At 33.2% G+C, this 22,171-nt stretch overlaps 2 protein-coding genes across 2 annotated transcripts; both read left to right on the forward strand.

Moving 5' to 3' along the window:
* The first annotated feature begins 1,327 nt into the window (after positions 1 to 1,327).
* Positions 1,328 to 11,131, forward strand: LOC134696605 (uncharacterized). The gene is made up of 4 exons (XM_063558474.1): positions 1,328 to 1,383; positions 5,553 to 5,763; positions 6,740 to 6,910; positions 10,324 to 11,131. Exons 2-4 carry the CDS (start codon positions 5,553 to 5,555, stop codon positions 10,575 to 10,577), a joined length of 636 nt encoding a protein of 211 aa, XP_063414544.1. The 5' UTR covers positions 1,328 to 1,383; the 3' UTR covers positions 10,578 to 11,131.
* Positions 11,132 to 15,410: 4,279 nt separating this feature from the next.
* Positions 15,411 to 17,840, forward strand: LOC134705660 (complement C1q-like protein 4). The gene is made up of 3 exons (XM_063564383.1): positions 15,411 to 15,447; positions 16,914 to 17,093; positions 17,416 to 17,840. Exons 1-3 carry the CDS (start codon positions 15,411 to 15,413, stop codon positions 17,838 to 17,840), a joined length of 642 nt encoding a protein of 213 aa, XP_063420453.1.
* The last annotated feature ends 4,331 nt before the right edge of the window (positions 17,841 to 22,171 follow it).

A 22,171-nucleotide genomic window follows, 5' to 3' on the forward strand; every position in this document is an offset into this window, starting at 1 on the left:
AGTGACGCCTCCATCGTGTATACTGTATCATGCTGTTAGCACTCGAACACACCTGATTATCAGTTAATGTTGACAGACATAGTTTACATCAGTAAATCAACAGGTTATTGTAATCACGTGACAAGAGGAAAGGAAATACAGATGTCTTGTAAATTTACTTTACTCATTTAATCATTCACGATTTAGTCCGATAGGAATAAATTCACAATGTAACATTATGATTTTGATAAACAGTATTTGCCTTGTTAAATAAATTCCACAATAAAACATGCTAGAAAATCATTCCATTTTCATGACAAATTGATATTGCTGATAGGTATTAACAAGAGTTACGTAACATCATGTTCATAGTTCCTGTCTTAGTACTAATCGTTCCTGTTTTATTTCATAATTATTTTCATAATTTCCTAATTTTAAATCTTCACATGACCAATCAAATATATCCTTGATGTTAAAAGAAGATCCTATATAGTTTACAGTGGGGAACTAAACGAATATAATTATATTAAGTGTCCCCCGCCAATGCACATGCTTTATCTGTCCTACGGCATTAATTCATTCAAAAATGCATGCGTTGTCTTGCTAAACACGTACAAACTCGCAATTCAAGTACATGAGTATTAGAAAATGGCATGCAGTTGACTAACAGATCCGAAAAGCGATTACATCTTACAACTTCTCACTGTCAGGTTGATGACCAACCATTGAGATACGCTGTTGAGTTGTACTGAATAAAAGTGTTCGTTCAACATGGTGAAGAAATTAGAGTATATGGCAGAAATTGATTGCGTTGACATTGCGATGATCTCTATGGAATAGGAAAGGGACATAAATCATATAAAAATATTGATCAGCGATGAACTCACCTTAGACATTATTAGGCATTGGTGATATCAATCATTGCTATACTTTTCATAACAATCATAAAAAGTTTATAATGTAACTGTATACGATAGTGTTATTTCCAAGGAATATTAAACCTTCAAAATTATTTTCGAGCTCGTCCAAGATATTGCTTTTTAAAACCCTTTATATACGTTGATTTGAGGTTTGGGTTGTTCTGTTCTTCTTTTGATTTTCCACAAGGTTTTGTTTATCATTGAACCCGAAGTTGGTTGTCAATAACCAATATATTGAAAATTATTCCAACAAACATGTGTCTTGTAAACTAAAATAGGTTTTACTTGCTGACCTTTTAAACGTTATTTAGGCCATTTAATTGTGTTGTCTCCTTTTTGTTTTGCTTTGTTTAGTGGAACAATGACTTCGGTTTAGATTTCATAACATTATTGATTTACCTATTTCCTTCTTTATTCTTTATCAGATATCCTATTTAATCATGAAAATTCACAAGGAAGTTTAATTAACCAAGAAGTTTATACGGTACGTATTACATCTTTAACCTAATTATATCCTTTTTATGAAATTGCAAGGTTCCTAAATAAAGTTAATAATATTTTGCATTTTTTTTCTCAAATATAAATCTATAGTAACATCAGAGCAAAACGATGGTAATGTGTTCTACCAAGTATCAATGTAACCTGTTTGTGGTATTGACGTCATTTGATGTTTCATGACAAGACAAATGTAGCGAAGCATAGTGTTGTATTTCGAGAAGACAGACAGTTCTTTGTGTATTGTATTAGAAAATAAAAATACAATATTTTTTGTTTTGAATTCATATCTGTTTTGATGCAATCTTTTCAATGCCAAAATATAGTATTTAAAAACTCGTAAAAATGCTGTATTATAAGCCTTTTCACAAAATACAACGTGATGTTTGAAACGCACATACACTTCTACATCTATACTATTGATCTGCAGTGGAAATCCATAACGCAGATACTGCTGTGCAAACGTCAACCTGCGTGCTCAGTATTTACAAGTGCAATTAAAATTGGATAAAAACAGGTGGTTTCTGTAGATGTATTTGTAGGCATCTGTGGAAGTACTGATCTGAGTGAATTTTTCTGGATGGTATAGTCTTGTTGAGGTAGATGGTCTTCTCACGTAAGATGGTATGTTGACTGCCGCCTTTCCGTGTGTTGCTTTGTAGAACATGCATAGTCTACTGGATTTCCGTCTAGTTTCTAATGTTTGCCATTCTAGGGTTTTCATGATGTTGGTGACTGTCCCTGGTTCTCGACTGTATGTTGATGTCGCAAATCTGGCAGCTCTTCTTTGGACCATTTCTAGGGAGTCTATGTGATGTTTTCGATACGGATCCCATACTGCAGAGGCGTACTCGAGATGTGGGCGCACTAGCGATGTATAGGCCTGCGCTTTGATGTATTGTGGACACTTCGAGATATTACGTCTTAGGAAACCTAGTACTCGATTTGATTTTGTGATTACTTTCTTGATGTGTGGATCCCAACTGAGATCTTCTGACAACTCGACACCGAGGTATGGATATTGGTGTACTGTAGTTAGTTGTTATCTCATCATTTCATACTCTCTTATTGTCGGATTTTTCTTTCTTGTTACCCTCAGTGTGTAGCATTTAGCTGGGTGGAATGTCATTTGCCACTTCTCTGCCCATTTAGTCAGTTCTGTTAGAACTTTTTGTAGTTGTAAGCTGTCCTCACTACCCTTGATGGATCGATATAGTAGCGAGTCGTCAGCAAATAGACGTAGGGTTGATTTTGATGATATTGTTTCTCCCATATCGTTGATGTATATCAAGAAACAAAGTGGTCCTAATACTGTACCCTGTGGAACTCCTGATCGTACTGGTTTGTTCGCACTGGTTTCTCCATCTAGACATACTCTCTGGTGTTGCTGAGTGAGCCATGCAGAAATCCATAGTAGAGTGTTGTATGTTATCCCATAGTATGCCATTTTCATTAGTAGTCTTTGGTGGGGAACTGTATCGAACGCTTTCGAAAAATCAAGGATAAGCATGAATATTTGTCCTCGAATGTTCAGTTCTCTTGCCACTGTTTCTATGGTGTTAATGAGTTGTGTTTCACATGATCGGTTACGTTTAAATCCGTGTTGAAAGTCGGATAGGACGAAATGTTCTTCAAGATGTTCCATGATGTGCTTGTAGATAATGTGTTCCATGACTTTACAACATATGGTGGTTAACGATACGGGGCGGTAGTTTACTGCTTGACTTCTGTCCCCCTTTTTGTAGATGGCTGTGATGTTTGCTTGTCGCCAATCTTCAGGAAGTTCTCCTTTTTCATATGACTGTTCAAAGATTTTTGTGAGAAATGGTGCAATTTCACAGTGTGCTTCTTTCAAAACTCTAGTTGGTATTTCGTCAGGACCGTTTGCTTTTGTTGGGTCTAGGAGTTTAAGCTGTTTCTCAACCCCTTCCAGTCTGATATGTAACTTTCTGATGTTTGGAGTTGTACTGGTTCCCATGTTTGGCATGTTTTCGCTATCCTCTGTCGTGAAGACACTATCATATTGAGTGTTCAATATTTCTGATTTGCCTTTGCTGTCAATAATATGTTCTCCTAGGTTGTTCTGGGGGTATTCCCATTGTGTCCTTTTTCCTTGATTTTATGTACTTCCAAAACTTTTTGCCGTGGCTTGGTTTAGGGTTTTCTTCGTCCTCTTGATTTAGGATTTGTCTAACATAGTTGTCGTGGGCCTCGTTCATTGTCTTCTTCACAAGGTCTCTCATCTGTTTGTACTTATTCCAGTTTTTCTTGGTGTTATGTGTTTTAGCAGCATTGTATCTTCGCTGTCTGCGTCGTATCAGTATTTTAATTTGTGTAGAGATCCATGGAACATGTTGTTTACTACCTATAGTCTTCTGTGGGATGAATTCTTTGGTTGCTTGTAGTATGATCTTTTTAAAGTATGTCCAGTTTTCTTCTACGGTGTTTTCTTCCATGTTGTTCATTCTTGTTGTAAAGTTTTCTTGAATGTTTTCTTAGAGTCCATTCATATCGCCCTTTTTAAATAGGTGCACCAGTCTGGGTTTCTTTTTTGATGTCTTTGCCTTCATATCTATATTTGCTATGACTACTTGGTGGTCACTCATTCCAGGATGTACTTCAATATTGGTTACAAGTCCTGGGTTGGTTGTCATGAGTAAGTCTATTGTGTTTTGTCCTCTAGTTGGCTCATTTACCATTTGGTTCATGTCATTGTTGAGATTTCAATTAGTTTTTCATTTAGTGCTTTTCCATACTGTGGGTTAGTGTTTACAGTGTTTGTTTGCCAGTTGATATGTGGCAGATTAAAATCTCCTCCTAGTATGACATTTGGTAGGTTTTGGCTTGTGTTCATTATGCAATTAATAGATTTTTCAAGTTCTTCAAGTTTGTCTATGTTACTGCCTGGCTGTCTGTAAAAGGTACCTTTGTATAGGGGTTGTCGTCCCTGGGTGTTGATCTTACACCATGCTGTTTCACAATTACTTCCAGTCAATATTTCTGTTGTGATGTAGTTGTTATCAACAGCTATAAATACTCCACCTTCTCCTAATTTTCTGTCTTTTCTGTATGGATTCTGGAATTGGTCTGGTAATACTTCACTACTGGCTATTGTGTTGTCCAAGTGAGATTCTGTCCCTAGTATAATGTCTGGTTTGTGTGTTTCGATCAGGTTTTGAAGTTCTACCTTTTTCTTGTCGCTAATTAGACTTCTGCAGTTTACAACCATGACTTTCATTTGGTTGTGATTAGAATTATTTATATTTTGGTGGTTGGTGTTTTCAGTTGGAGTTTCATTCTCATTCTCAGAGTCTGATAGTGTTTCGAACGAGTTGCTAGTACTCACTATGCTCGATTTATTTATGAAGAAAGAGTCTGTGAATGTCAGGAGTCTGCATTGTGGACATGGAAATACTAAGCTATGGATATTCTGGAATTTCTTATAGTCTTCTTTAGTAAGACAATCACATTTTGCATGTACCCACGTATCGCATTCATCGCACTGCAATCCTTGGTGATTTTTTGCTACAGGTTTACTACCAATGGCGCATGGGTCCCGGGTTTTGTTGGATGTCCCCAGATAAAATAATCAATAAAAAGAGTCCAAATGACTGTCTTTTTTATGTAGACCAATCGACATGTTCCATTCTAAAATAGGATCTTGATCTAGCCAAATATTCGTTGTCTGGAATACTGTTGACTCTATGTTTTTGACCTCATCGCTATATTGGTCATTTTGTCTTTTATATGTATTTATGATGAAGATGATGGTAAGTATTTTATAGCAGACCAATAAAAAGTGCAAACTTTTTAATCCGGTCATTATCTAGGTTGTTTATATGTTGCTATATATAATCAAACATGGCGGATGGTCAGCACAGCTGACCAGTGTTTACAAATGAAGAAATACCAATTTTTGTCTATTTCTCGAGATCGATGCTTTGAGATACTTCCTTGGTGTATATGTATGTAATTTACCACCTTTTGTAATTTTTAGAGATGTTAATACAATAATAGATAGCCGAAAATCTTCTTTTTGATCAGCTCATAAATTTTCCGTGCACTCAGGTTGACGCATGCCTAGTTAAACTTGCACATTTGCACGCTTGAAAGTATTATAAAACATGTGGATCATAATGTGATTTTGTTTATTATCAGATGGCAATTGATAATATTCAATTCAACCGTAACTGTATAGCTGCCAGGGTTGCTTTAGCGGTTTACTTGTCTGGGTTTCTGTGCTTTCTGATTGGGCTGGCCACACCAAACTGGCTTCATGTCGACCAAGGAATGCAAGGCGGGCTATGGAGTGCTTGTTATTATGTCCAAGACGTTGGTTGGACCTGCAATCAATATAAATCACAGCCAGGTTTGACATCACATTCATTAACGCATATATGCTTCATTAAACTACATATCTCTTTCTCATGTTTATATATGTGGTATGATAGCCAATACGATAACCACCCACCAGAGCTAAAATGAAGTGGATGTAAGTTATTATAGGCACTGTACAACCCTCCACAAGGTTTGTTGTAAATTGGCATTAATAGAAATCTTACTAATAAGACAACCGCATTTAATTCATGTAACAAAGTATTTAATTATAAACTTGGAATTTTTAACCATTGATTTGAATAAAAAAAACTCTTCTTTTTTTTTTTAACTTGAACGGCTGGCAGATGAAGACACTATAATATAAATCGATGGTGTGAACATTCGAAAATATAGAAAAAATAATTTGACAATGATAGCATTAACTTCATAAAGTAAATTTTGACCAATGCCTTTTAAAAAGTATTGCTTGCTAGCACTAGGTCTTAACAAGTCTCAGTAGACTAAGTTTTCCGAAGTAAGTGTACCGGTACATACATGACTAACAATTTTTCTTTCTGAAATTTCCTACCGATAAATTGATTTATAAATAATTTAAGGCTAAGACTAAGTTTCAAACTTTCTCAAACAAAGTGACCTTGAATTTTGCTAATCTTTTTAGATTCCCTTTTATCAAATAGCTCTAAACCTTTAAACGCATGTATTCCTACACTGCTTTCAATTGCTTTGAGTGTACCTTGTGAATGTTAATCAAACAATACGTCTTTGACGAACGACAATTATACAATGCTGTTTTCGTTGCATATCTCTTGATATTGGCAGCATTTTGTTTTATAATTTACATACCACAAACACAACTAAGACATTTTTAATACAAAGTTATTTTCCATTTACCTTCAAATGTTGATGAATATTTCTACAAATCTTAGCTCTGCAGTATATGTAGTATTACAATGATTTGCTTCTTACTTTGCGTATTATACAATTGAGTATAATTCAATATATTTCAGAGTTTATTCCCGCAGTACAAGCTTTGGCGATACTCACATTACTGTTTTACATTGTGGAGTTTGTCGTCATGGTAACAGTTATAATATTAGTTTTGAGGAATGTTGGCTTTGGAGACTATTGGAATCCTAAGAACATATCACTGGTTTCATCCCTTGTCACCTTTTCTGCAGGTATGCATCTTTACCAAATAATCAGTCAAAATTGAATAAAAATAATGTAAATCCTCTAAAAGTTTGGATAATCGGTGTTTTTTTTACGATGTTGAAACCATCTACCATCGAAAATCTTTTTTTAATAACTTCCCAAAAGAAAGGAACAAGGCTTTCGCTTGTGGTAATGAATGTAAATGCCGATGCCGCTCTTCTTAAATCAAACCTGTATTGTTAATACATTTTGTACTTTTTGGAAAATTTGCTATAGCTTGCTATTGCTACTTTCCCTAGCCATCGGCCTCAAACTTATGGTGACAGATTATCGCCATTTATTCTGATTCGAGATAATTTAGTACTGGTACTAGTGTTTGAATTCTGATTCTTGGAAGGTTCTTTTAAAATTTTGAGTAACTTCTCATTTGACTGAAAAGATTACAGCTTTAATAAAAAAGAATTGAATGTTCACCTACGATTCAGATGAATTTAACTTCATTTTGAAAATGAGTATCTCAAACACTACTTCGCGGATCTGCCATACGCTGAAGAGAAAATCACAAGAAATCTACGCCAGATTGCGTCAGTTTCATTCATGAAAATTTCATGAATGAACATTTTCCGCTCTACTTTTTACCTGTTTACTATGTACGTACGTAAACGTGGTGAAAGCCCGAGAGTATCGAAAGAATCGGGAACGAGGTGCAAGCCGTCGGATAATTGACAAGTGATAATTATGGTTTGTTATAACAAAACACAGGTGATAGAATATAAAATACTCGATAATTATATGCCTTATGTCCTATGTCTCAGTAAGGGACGAGTACAGGTAAATACGGTACCGGCTTTCATAAAAAAGATTAATTTTAAAATGCATTGTTTTTGTCTAAACATCGATCGAAAGGTTTTGATGCCAAAAATCATTTGAAAACTTTTAATTCCGTTATTGAAATACATTCCAAAGTGGATATAAGGGCCTTCACTCGTTCAGCATGCTCAAGTGGATCAAACTGACAGCAGAAAAACATTGACCAACGTTAATTCTTCTTCAGTCTTCTTCCAATAATTTACATCATTATAATTATACCACCTCTGGTGTATTATCGCAAATTCGTATCATATAGCATCCATATTAAAAGCAACTAGGTCAGCATCTACTTCTTGAATAACATAGCTCAGGGTATGAAGACAAGCTTAAGTGCTGTAGAAATGATTAAGGTTCATGAAATTATGATGATGTGTATCCTTTGGCTTAAATGGCTGCATTTCACCTCAAAATTTATATAGATTACAGAGTGAGACAAACATGTGCATAACATGCCCTATTTAAATAGAAATTCAATAGCTTTGTCATCCAAACACAGAGGCAATGATTACCATAATATATCAAACGAATGGCTTACAACAACAAAATTATGAATTTAGCGTATATAAACCTTTTATTAATGTGGTCATACTGCTGTTGTTATGCTCCCACCGTATTGAGTTTTATCCTTGTTCTTCTGTAAGTATTTGCATTCTTCCCTTACTTATAACTTAACCTCCGTATGTATCCAGAATTTCGTTTCTGTTCTCTTACTTTAGGTTGCCTGAACCAAATCGTATGAAACTGATACGCAATGCTTATATAACAACAATTCACAAGTCAAGTTTGAATTTTTGTTGCGTAACTCGTACCATTCTAGAAAAATTGCTGGAAATTTAAGTTTCTGTTCTCTAAGTATAGTTTGTCTTAACCAAATGTTATGAAACTTATACACAATTCTCATTACCACAAACACTGATCAAGTTTGAATTTGTGGATTTATTTTTACTGCTCTAGTGTTACAATGAAACCAGATGCTCTGCAGGGCACAGCTTTAAACGACCGCAGAAGTCGAACCCAGAACAGTTGTGACAAGTATGGACACAACATTCAAGCTTGATACAGCTCTGAATTTGGATTGCGATCAAATTGTTGACATAACATATTGGTTTCTGACACAAAAAAAAATGTCAAGATCTTACAATTATATTGCACAATACTGTATAATTAGAATGAATACACAACGTTTATTAACCCACAATTCAAATCAAGTAAAACTTTTTGGTAGTGTCACATTTTACAGTTACCTGTACAGTTTTACAGGGCATCATTTGAGTCCCATGGACATGTTCCCTATTTTTGATAAAAGCCTTTAATATAAATTCACTTTCTTTACAGTTTTATTGATTTAAGTTACTGTAGCTGTCTTATTTATAAGTAAGGATGCAGTATTTTTGCAAAGAACCAATGCTATCCAAAAGAGTTCAAAAAATGAAAATGTATTAATAACTATAGGCCACAATAAAGATCGTCAATAATGAGAAATGTTTGTACCATATACATGTAGAAAGCTTTAACAGGCCCCGATATGAAACATGTACATGTGGAACAATTCAAACAAACAAAAACTTACATGTTAATTTACTAAAAACAAATATGAAGGACCTAAACCAATAGAAAAATACTAATTCACAGGCCCTTGAAGTTGACATGGCATGGGTACTTAAAGAAATTAACAGCGCTTTCTGCATGTATATTTTATTATTTTAAATCTACAGTCATGACAGTTTAAGGTTGCAATCATGAGAAAATATCAAAACTTTTTATGATAAACATAAAAAAAGTGATTTTTGATAATTACTGACGAGACAATGGTTTAGTTTAAAACATCAAAGCTGTGATGAAATACATATTTAAAATAATACACGTCCATAACATTTTTGGAATAATACACAGCTATAGTTGAAACTTTCCAGAGGTGCTATCCAGCACTTTGATTTTTATTATTACAGGTTGTTTTACTGTGATAACGTCCATTGTAGTATATTTAGAACCTTATATTACATATTGGTTATTTCTGTAGACTTTGATTGTAGTTCTATTACATGTGGTTTACTTTGATTACATCGATTGTAGTATATTAAGTACATTTTACTACATGTTGTTTTTTCTTATTTACTTAGATTAAGTACATTATATAACAATTTGTATTACTCTGGTGACGCTGATTGTAGTATATGTAGTACCTTTTATAACAGGCTGTATTACTCTAACAACGTTGATTGTAGTATGTTTATTACCTTCTATTACAGATTGTTTTACTATGATTACGTTCATTATGGTAAATTAAGTACATTCTATTACATATTTCTTTTAACTCTGGTGATGTTGATTGTAGTATATTTAGTACATTATATAACAGTTTGTTTTAGTATGGTTACGTTGTTTGTAGTATATCTAGTACATTATATTACAGGTTGTAGTACACTTATTACATTCTATTGCAGTTTTTTAGTCTCTTTTACATGTTTTACTTCGATGACGTTGATGTTAGCATATTTAGAACCTTCTATTACTGGTTGTTTTACTCTGATGACGTTGATTGAAGTATATTTATTGACTTCTATTACAGGTTGTTTTAGTCTGATGACGCTGATTGTTGTTGCAGTTAAAGGTAAAGACTACGTTGCAGACTTACAAAAGGATCACTATGGCATCTTAACATATCAACAGTTAGGCATCGATTTAACCGGAAGTTACTCTATTGGATGGTCGTTTGGTGTAACAATCCTGTCAGCGATCATTACATTTATATCATTCTCGTTGTTTATATTTGAATATAAGCTACTTCAGGCTCAAATAGCTTTGCCTACCGAAGATTCCTGAATGACCTATACTTATCAAATATTCCCGAATAAGGTTACCTCCCTTAAGCGAACTCTTTACTGTTGTAGCCTCCTCCAGGTATCTATAGTGTAGAAGTCATCAGTGTTCAGCATTACTATATGGTGTAGGACAAGATGGAATAGCCAAAGAGATCAACGAAAACATTCTTAAAACATATCAATTAAAAAACATATACTCAGGCGACAGAACAGAAAATATCAAATTCTTATCGGCTACAGCGTACTTAACAAACTACCTGTGCAGATTTTTGTGTTATTTTATTGATAAAACACAAAGTAGATATGTATGAGTTACTTTTGAGTTACTATTGAAGAGTTTTGAAAACATTGAAACTTAATTGACCTTTGAATGAATATCAAATTTTACTATAAGAAACTGCAGTATATAATCTTTTCGCAGCATTAAAAGTTTGTTATACATTTATTGTTATTGTTCACAAGAAGTTCACATGTTTAAATTTTAGAACTACTGATCAAATTTCCTTAAATGTTTGTAAACATTCTTTATTTGGAAATACACATTTATATCATGTCTTGCAGTTTTATTTAGCGAAATCTGTTAACTCTTTTGTTCATTCATAACATAAAGTTTTTGATACTAGTACATGCTTACTTGAACCAAATTGAAGGACCAATACATGTCGGTCCACGTTTTAAAGACATAACAAACTGCATGAAACAGTTCGAAAGACTTATTGGACCATTTATCGCTCATGAGAGATCTGGCGAATGAAAAGACGAAAACTATCTGTGTATAAAGATATAGTTGCTTAACTTGGGTTTGTGTATTCAAAGATGTTAATAGTAGGAACTGTTATTGCGAGTGTATTTAGTAAATGTTGAAAGTCAAGGAGAAATACAACATATAGGTAAATTTAAAAGTCTAAACAAAAGCAACAGTAGTATAACGCTGTTAGAAATTCATAAATCGATTGAGAAAAAAACCAAATCCGGGTTACAAACTAAAAACTGAGTGAAACGAAGGAGACAATAATGCTGAGATATGAAAAAGTTAAAGAAATAAAAAAAAAATGAGCAGACAGAAATAATTAATAAAAAAACATGAATAAAAGGCGCCCACCCGGAACAGAAAACAAAATTCGCGTAAAAAAACTGAGCAATTATTGTATACATATTTATTATAGAAGAAAGTCATTCAATAATGTATTAATGATAAAAGATTAATCTCAAGTATTATTTAAGTGGTACGTGATGTCCTTGGAACCCTAATGGTTATTGAAATTGATAACTAGTGCCTCAGATGTGGTATAAAATGATTTACTTTTTCATTAGCAAACTATCTGTCATTTTGATTTTTGGTTGGGTTTGTTTCAGAGGCCAGTCGATATTTCTTTTAAAGATTTTTCATCCTGACTCTGTTCTTTGTGTTTTGTTTTTAAATAAAAGACACCAGTCATATCATTTTACTTGATGCTCCCTTTATGAACGTTATCTTTCTCTTAATGAGTTAAGTTTTTGCATTCGATAAGTTTTTGATTCTATATATTAAATATCAACTAGAAATAAAGAATTTAAAAGAAATGAGAGTCCACCATAGAAATTGAAAGTAAATATCAGGTTAGCCATAAAATCTTACAAAAAATGTAGATTTTAATTTTTCAATTCTGAATTGTCAATTTTCCTGTAGCAATGTTTTACTAAAAGCTAAATATAAAGTATTTATCACTCAGTTGACACGACATTCCAGAGTTTGTTTCTGATATATAATAGAGGAATTGGCTCAATCAAGGTTTTTAATTGTTAAGTTGAGGTCATTGTTCTGAATGGTTTTTACTGGACATCTTAGTTTGATTGAATTAGATATATGTATATATAAAAAAACTAATGAAAAAATGAGTTGTTTGGTTATTATTGGTTGTGACGATTCATCTGGAAAAAGGATTTCGCTTGACGTGATTTAGATAAATAAAATTCAAACGCGTTTAGTGTTTTAGAAAAGACTGTTTAGAATTTTCTGAAATATATAGGTTCAGTAATGCCTTAAATCTTAAATAAAGTTTTAGGAAAATGGCCATTGTTATATTACCGGTATAACCAGGTTCAAACCACTTTTTTATTCTTAAAATGTCTTGTACCAAGTCAGAAAAATGAACATTGTTATATTATAGTTAATTTTTTTGTGTGTTACATTTTGTGTTTCTGTTGTGTCGTAGTTCTCCTCTTATATTTGATGCGTTTCCCTCAGTTTAAGTCTTGTAACCCAGATTTTTTTTTTATATATCGATTTATGAATTTCAAAAAGCGGTTTACTACTGTTGTCTTTATTTATTCAGTAATAGTATGTGGTTCATATATTGAACTTTAAAGACTGTCGAATAATTGTCTTTTTGATTTGTAATCTCATTTTTCTAAATGTTAATTTCAAGTGCCATGGAGAAAATGTTTTTATATATTGTTCGTCTTTAGGGTTAAATCGTACTTGTGATAATGTATTTTCAGGGCCATTATTGATGAGTAAGGTAGTTGATTAAGATTATCAGACAAATGACTTCGCACAGTCTTATTGAGAAATAAAACATTAACTCGGTGAAAATCGGTCAATTTGGTATTTTTTTTAATCTATTTGATTGAACATTATTGCATCCCCACATTGCCTCCAAATATTTCAATTTTCTATATTATATGTAGTAGTTTTCTTTGATATGTAACCTTCATATTCATCTGAACCTTTAATCTCTAGCATAAGTGGTTATATATGACTGGAGTCGGTAATTACAAATAACAATTGACCTTCCGTTTCCTTTGTAATTATCTTTCTTTTTTGTTACTGTATGAGATGTAAGTTGGTTGTCTAATAAGGTACCATGATTATAAGACCTAATCCTTGTAAGGACTTTTGTACGCTTGTTACGGGATCAAGTTTTTTTTTCTTTCTGTCATATGATCTATCACTTACTTATTATTTTTTTACGGTGTTCTTTTCTTCTACTCAGTTGCAATGTATTTTTGTACTGTTATTTTGGGTCATCCATTTTCTTCCTTATTGTAAATAAAGGCAACTGTAGTACATCAGTAAAACAAATCAAGGATACACACTATAACCGACGGAAACACATCAACTATAAAAGGAAACAAAGGAACAACAGGTACACTGAAAAAAGTAAAATCACAAAAATACTGAACTCAGAGGAAAATCAATTAGGAAAGTCCATAATCACATGGCAAAATCAAATAACAAAACGCATCAAAAACGAATGGACAAGAACTGTCATATTCCTGACTTGGTACAGGCATTTTCAAATGTAGAAAATGGTGGATTAAACCTGGTTCTATAGCGCTAACCCTCTCACTTTAACTGAAGTGCAACAAAAGCAAACACCATCATAAATAGAAACGAACTATTGGAAAACTACTGCTATATTCTTGACCGGTAAAATACATTTTACGAACCTGGTTAAATTGTTAGCTTAACTTTCAGCTTTATGACAATGTTTATATTACCGATAAAATGACAACACTGCGTGACATAAATACAGCACAAACACACGAACAATATTCTTTACAGAGAAACGCACTAATAGATAATACAATAGGCGACACAACATGCAAGCCGCAGAACAACAACGAAAAGTTTAAATCACTAAAATACTGAACTCCGAAGAAAATTCAAAATGAAAATTGCCTAATCAAATGGCAAAATCAAAGCTCAAACACATCAAACGAATTGATAACAACTGTCATATTCCTGACATTGTACAGGCAGTTTTATATGTAGAAAATGGTGGATTAAACCCGGTTTTATAGCTAGGTAAACCTTTCACTTGTATAACATTCGCATCAACTTCCTTTATATAGACAACGATGCGTTTACAAAACAAACCGACGTTTTAGGTAATATTGTCAAAATTAGTGGTACAGAATTTATCATTACGTTATAATATTAATCATTATAAAAAAAAAAGATATGTTAAAATAAAGCACACAAAAACATATAAACAAAACATAAAACGACAATCATCACAAGAAATTAAACACATTAACGCGCTTACGTATCTAACATGCAATCATAAGTTTATACAATTTTTTTACAATACTCGTAACCACAATTTCATGACAATTCTGTTATGGAAATGCAATTTTGTAATTATTTGGACTACAAAAGACATAGCAGATTATCCAACCGAAACCATAACAGAAATTAAAAAAATAATACTTATTTTTTGAATGTATGAATTACCGAGACACGTTGTATAGTAACGTATATTCATACTCGGTTTAATAGCCATATTCGGGAATATGACAATGATGGTATTGAAAGGCAATTTTCTAACTTTTTTAGAAAACAAACTATAAAACTAATATATAATTCAACCGAAACCATATCAGAAACATAAAAATCCAATACATGAATGTTGGATGTACAAAATACCAAGACTCGTCGTATAGACATACAAACTCGCACTCGGTATAACAGTCATTTTCGGGAATAGGTCACGTTCGGTACTTAACAAACAGTCGGCATAGATGTTTAACCGCAATCTAAGACGCGATTAACATGTTATTAGTTAGTTTAGATACAGACACATCGTATAGATCACCCAATCGTTATGATTTTCATAAAATTTTAAAAGTGTCATTTAATCATTTCTCCTCATTACTCCGTAGGAGCAGTTTCTGTACACTCCTGTATGTAGTCAGTATAGTGTAAACATGCATGTTCAAAACGTATCAATTGAAATCAAAACAAGAACAACAAGTGTAATAGTGAATCGAAATCCCAATGCACGAACACAAAGAGTGGAGAGTAGAAAGATGATGGTATAACCGAACGGCAAATAAGAATGAGATTAAAATGGTTATAAATCCGTTGTTGGTAACAATACAGAGCAGTAGGCGAAAAACGAGAAAAAGAAAAAGGTGAAGGTTTAGCAACATACAAAAAAAGAAGCAAGCAAAAGAGGGCTAGTCTCAAATTGTACATTCACCACGTATTGCTCGTGATCAATCTGCAAGACCTGGCCCTTGTATGTAATGTTGGCAATAACAATAAATACTTTCAGATTGGAGCGATGTTAAATAGTATAGAAGAATACCAGAACATTCGGGGTCAAGGAACCTCAAAATATATCCTGTACAATTAGCCTTTATATACGACGAACCGTATGATCATGGTCTTCATTTGAAAATGTGTTTGATCATTAGATAGTTTTTTTCTTATTTAAGTAAATTCATCATTTCTCGGAGCAGCTGTGTCACACAAAGACAGAAGACGCATTACTAAAAACAATTACTACAAACTAGGTGTAGTCAGAAACATGACAGTTGTTTTCCATTTGTTTGATGTGTTTGAGCTTTTTATTTTACTACTGATGAGGGACTTGCCAATTTGAATTTTTCCTCTGTGTCTGGTATTGTTGTGCTTTGACTTTTTTCGTACCACTGAAGAAATGTTCTAAATCATCAGAGTTGTCTAGATTGTCTTCTCTTAGTTGTTTCTGTCGTTCTTGGTACAACCATACCACACAGAGACAGAACTTGACCGCACCTTTCAAGAGAAGGAAAAAGAAACACTTTAAGGAAGGACAAATGAGGAATGTTTTAGTTATCAGTGTTCTAGGTTGTCTTTTCCTCTAACTCATTTCCTCCGTTCTAGGAGCACCTGTGTAATATCAATTCAGAAGCAGATTTGACTTTCAAACTCTTCTGGAAGAAGAACTGACAAAATTATGAAAACTATCAAAATAATGTATCAGTGCATAAAGACAGTTTGAAAAACACGAACCCGAGCTGTGTATAAACTTTAACGTTCCAAGTAGCCTTCAATCGGAGATTTTTGTAGTATTTACTTATGTTTCAATTTATTCCAAATGAACATTGGCATTTTCCAAACTTATAAAAGCGGTCATGACGAATATTGTACTTGTATGAGCAAGGAAGGCCTGATAAATAAACAGATAAAGAAATGTCAATGCATGTCAATAGATAAGGTTTTTATAAAGGCGAACATTTAAACACCATGTTGTTTATATATCTATTGTTCTATATATTATATTTCTCAGAAGGGGGGAAAGATGAGCTGAGCTTAGAAAACAAGCTAGGTAAGAAAATAGGTGAGAAAAAATAATAATCAGTTATAATAATTTTATAGCTTAATTGTTTGAATATAATAATGTTTTTTTCTTCATTTTTTTTTTCCATGTAAATGTTTCCCTCGTCAAAAAATGGCAATAAATTCGCCGACATTTGCATCTGCCGTACATTTCATTTGTCTGGTATCTTTTATATGATTTCCATGGATAGATATTTTTCAGAGCAGTTTGATGGAATGATAAATATTAATTTTTATATTTTACAGAATTATTGGAAGACAAAGTGAACATGATTTTGGAAGAAAATAAAGACCTCAATAAGTTAGTAAGGGATATGTCACAACAAATTAATGATCTTGAGCGTGAAGCTCAAAACAGAAAATATGTTTACACCGACACTGGTTTGAAATATGCCGTTAGAAAGGACAAAAGGCTACTTATGAACGGTAAGAAAATCATAAACGATTATTACAACTTTGAAATGATTGAAATAATCGATATAACAACGAAAACATTTAAGAGACATGGACTAAAATAACTAAATTCAAACAGTAAGATAAGAACGTGTTAATGTAACAAATTATTTTCGCTAGCATACGATGAGTTCTTATGACAAAAAAGTCATGAACTCAAAACGTCTGTGGAATTTGTTTCCTCTAGCAATTTCAGTTGGAAATAAAAGTAACTTAACCTCTATGAATCGGGAGTATCCTCATCTGTGTGTAACATTTATTAAATTCATTGTTCTTAATTCTTTGTCTTTTGAAGGTTTGGTTCCTCAACAAGAAACCGATATTGTAGCCTTTTCAGCTACATTAAACCATGTTGTGACGCTTGGAACCCATCAAGCAATTGAATATGACAATGTCATTACTAATATTGGTCATGCGTACGATGCTCGCCATGGACATTTCATAGTACCCTTTAAAGGATTATACCTCATATCAGTAACAGGATACAACTCGCCAGCCGTCAATGTATTCCTTGAACTCGTTCGCAATAGCCAAGTCATTTTTAATATGTATTCCGATGGTAGAGGAGGTGGGCAATCAGGCCTGACAGAAACATTGATTTTGAGCTTGGACAAGGGTGATATGGTATGGGTACGTGGTCGTTCATCCGGTAACGACATCTATGGTTTTCCAACGGAAAATTGCAATTCATTTTCTGGCTATAGCTTACAGAAGTTGTAATTAAAAAGCATAATGAATATTAAAAGAAGTTCTCCATACGTTACCCATATGATGACAAACATTTCAGTAAAGCAGCTTATAAAAAAAAATCCTGTTACTATTAAACCAAAACTATCGAAATCATTTAGGTGAATGATTCATCATGTTTCCTTAAACAATGAGTGCACTCACTCTGTTACGTTGGCATGTAAAAGACAGATAGGATGTTTCCTTAAACAAAAATGTTTTTTTTTCTTCTCTAAAACAAAATAAACAAAATAAAAATAATACAACAGGGTGGTAGAAATGTATAAAAAGTAAAACCACAAAAATATCAAAAACATCGAACGAATGGATAACAACTGTCATTTTCCTGACTTGGTATAATCATTTTCTTACGTAGAAAAGTGTGCACTAAACCTGGTTTTATAGCTAGCTAATACTTCCACTTGTATAACAGTGGCATAAAATTCTACTATATATACAACGACGTGTGAACAAAACAAACAGACACAACAGGTTAAAATGTCATCATTGTGTTGATTTATTAATCACTATAAAAAAATATGTAAACAAAGATTTACCATGGCACAATAACACAATGACGGGATTTATAGGTACAAAGCCATGTCATATCAAAATGGCAAACGGCCTTTTATCCTGATAAATGCAAAGTTCTAACAATCACAAGAAAACGCAAACCTATAGTTAGAGAGTAAAATCGTATGGACATACACTGGAGCCTGTTGAATCTACCAATTATCTTGGTTGTACCATTAGCTTAGACTTGAAATGGTACGAACACATCAGAAACGTCTGTGACAAAACAAACCAGACAATATTATTTCTGAAACGAAACCTTAATATAAGTAACACCACTATTAAGGAAACTGCATATAAATCACTAGTCAGACCAACCTTCAAGTATGCATGCACAGTATGGGACCCTTTCCAACAGAGCAGCAAACGTCGGCTGAAAATGGAACAAAGAAGAGCAGCAAGATATGTCACTAACATATATCACAACACCTCAACTGTTAGTGACATGATTACCATACTAGAATGGAAATCCTTGGAAGACCGGCGAAAATAAGCAACCTCACAATGATGTACACACTTTCGAACGGGATGGTAAATGTAAATACAGAAGACACGCTCATTTAATTCCACCAGACAGAATATCCCGGAACTTTAACATCAACGGTTTCCATTTACCAACTTGCAGAACAGAAGTGAGGAAAGAATCTCTCTATCCAAGAACAATAAGGGACTGGAACGCACTGAACCTTACCACCACCAGTGCAGGTAGACTTGAAAGCTTCAAGACTCACATACATGCGACGATTTAGACCACCGTCAATGATGTTTGTTTTATCTCACTGTATACAGAAGAGGAACGAAAGATACCAAAGGGACAGTCAAAATCATACCTCTAAAACAAACTGAAAACGCCATGGCTAAAAAATTAAAAAGACAAAAAGACAAACCATATTATACATGACACAACATAGAAAACTTAACAATAATTAGTTATCAAAGGTACCAGGACTATATTTTAGTACGCCAGACGCGCGTTTCGTCTACATAAGACTCATTAGTGACGCTCATATCAAAATATTATAAAGCCAAACAATAGAAAACTTAAGAATAAACAACACGAACCCCACCAAAAATTAGGGGTGATCTCAGGTGCTCCGGAAGGGTATGCAGATCCTACTCCACATGTGGCACCCGTCGCGTTGCTTATGTGATAACAAATCCGGTAAATAGTCTAATTCGGTAGGTCACATTCATGACAGGGAAGAGGGTTGTAGTGACGACGTAAGGAAAATATCCGATTTAATTTTTGAAACGGTTATTCCATAGCGGTCAACCAAGTCGTGATGGCGTCCGTAAAATTTACGAAGGGATGATTTCAACTTCACCATTTGGCACTCTTGGTTTAATTGCTTCCTTGTGAGCAGCAACCCTCTATCAAGAAAATCATGATAGGAAATGCAAGCACGGGACTATCGTATCAATCGGGAGATATATACCCCGTATGCAGGTGCTGCTGGAATGTTGCTACTTAGAAATGTAAATTTCAAAATTGGAAAGCTGAAATCATTCTTTTGTTGTAGCACAAAAATGTTCCCATATTTTGTATCTGAATTATTTACATGCGCATCCAAAAAGTGACAAAATAATCAGTTTGTTGATGGTGGCCGCAAAATTGTAAAAGTAGAAAATGTGTTAAAAAGGAATAAAGAAAAAATATTACCAAACATGAAAGACATGAATACAAAAAATATCATAGAATAGTCAAACAATGAAAGGATTCACAATAACAGACCTAAATCCTATGTTAAAAAAAGAAACACAAAAAAGCATATAGACAAAGCATATAAGCTTAAATAAAAAAAAACCAGAATGCAAAAAAACTATATATGATAAAAACAATAACACATCGACGGGATGTATAAGTAAAGAGAACCCACATAAACAGACTTAATAGTTAAAGTAATATTCATAAAGACATATAACAAGTTATAAGATGATAAACAACGTCAGTATCCATAATATATACTTCAAGACCATCGTGTATTTTTTGTGAAGTTGATACGGATTTTTATCAACAATGTCTTGAAACCTTCCAATGGAACTTTTTAGAAAAATAATGAGACTTTATTTGGCTTACTCCTGGTTAATCAAATTTCTACTTAGACACTGGTGACAATTTACAAAGACTGTGTAGTTGCGACATGCTGTGGAAAACTGAATAAGTTGGGAAATGTATATCCCATATACAGGTGCAGTTGGTATATAAGGTGGGGGGAAATTGATGACGTTGAAACGTCTGGTTTGTCAAAGATTCATAGATAAACAATAATGTAGTAAGATGGGGGGGGGGGGGGGGGGTGACTTCGATATTTTTTTGGTAAGGGTGTGCTATCTTTGCCTAACAAAGTACCCATTTTAATATAACATTCACTGAAATTCAATACCTTTAGTTATATAAATATTTAAGAAAGAATGACCTATACTTATATACAATATTTAAAATATGACCCATGCTTATATAACCACTAACTCATCATTCATCATTCATAAATATACCAGCTACCCTTGAGGTTTTATATATGAATTGACATCGTTTGGTGCACATATATTTTATAATGTAAGATTCTCAATTTAGCATATTTATATATGATATGTAGATCATACCCCAAATCAATGCACAGTTATCAAACGTAAATGCATTTTAATATAGGATATCATTAAAAAAGAGGGTCATTCTTATATAAAATCTCACAAAATTATGACCCATATTTTTTTGGCACATCCTCGTATACCCAATAATAGGAAGTTGACCCCTCCCCCGTGAGTAAGATTCACAATATGGATACCAAAAGAAAGCGGTTTAGGCTTTATGACGTCAGGAATATGACATTTGTATTATATTCGTTTGATGTTTTTACATTTTTTACTTTGCCATTGCTTATGGAATTTCAGTTTTGAATTTCCTTCGAAATTAGGTACTTTTGTTATTTTACTTTTTAGTCAAGAAAATAGATTTTTTGGTTATCATTTTGATAAGTTTTGCAGTCTTGTACCAGCGTTCATCCTATTATGAAATATATATATATATATATTGTTTAGAAGAAATCGCTGATTAGATCATTTAAAAACTTTAAACTTCGTCATTGGTGAATATATTCAAATTTGTTATGCTAGCAATATTCTCAAACCGTCTAAGTTATATGATCTAAGAGAAATTGAAAAGTTGATGGTTACTTCAATATCGTTTCAAGAGCAATAACTCTGAAATTTATGCCATCAATGGTATGCTAAACATTTTATTGAGGTCATATTTTTTTAAATACTATTTTTGACTTTGATATTGTGTAAAAGGTGAAGCATGCATAACAGAAGATGGTAAAGTAGGTATGCATTCAGATGCATGTCATGCTTTGCATAAAATTGTATTTCTTTTGTTAAATTTATAAAGGGGATGTTGGTTCGCGCTTTCCAGCTGTACAACCCATAACATTATGTCTGTATCAATCCAGAATTTATGGACCATGTTGTATATGTTTTTGTTTATCTTTGTGTATGTCAATACTTTTGGGGAAGTCGTGTGGTCTGTGTGTATTGTTATTCAGTACAAAATTTTTGTGATAATTGATATCTGTTTTATGATGGATATTTTTTGTACCTTACTGCATCTTATTGAATAAAAAGTAGATTATAGACAATGCATACTATATTGACGTCAATGAAACTAAGTGAATTTTTAGCTGAACAAAGTCATATCTGAAGCTTGAAGCGCGAGAAGTAAAACACTGACCTGTAGATTGTAGAGTAGACCGGAA

The sequence above is a fragment of the Mytilus trossulus genome, chromosome 1 (assembly GCF_036588685.1).
Source record: "Mytilus trossulus isolate FHL-02 chromosome 1, PNRI_Mtr1.1.1.hap1, whole genome shotgun sequence".
Taxonomy (NCBI): domain Eukaryota; kingdom Metazoa; phylum Mollusca; class Bivalvia; order Mytilida; family Mytilidae; genus Mytilus; species Mytilus trossulus.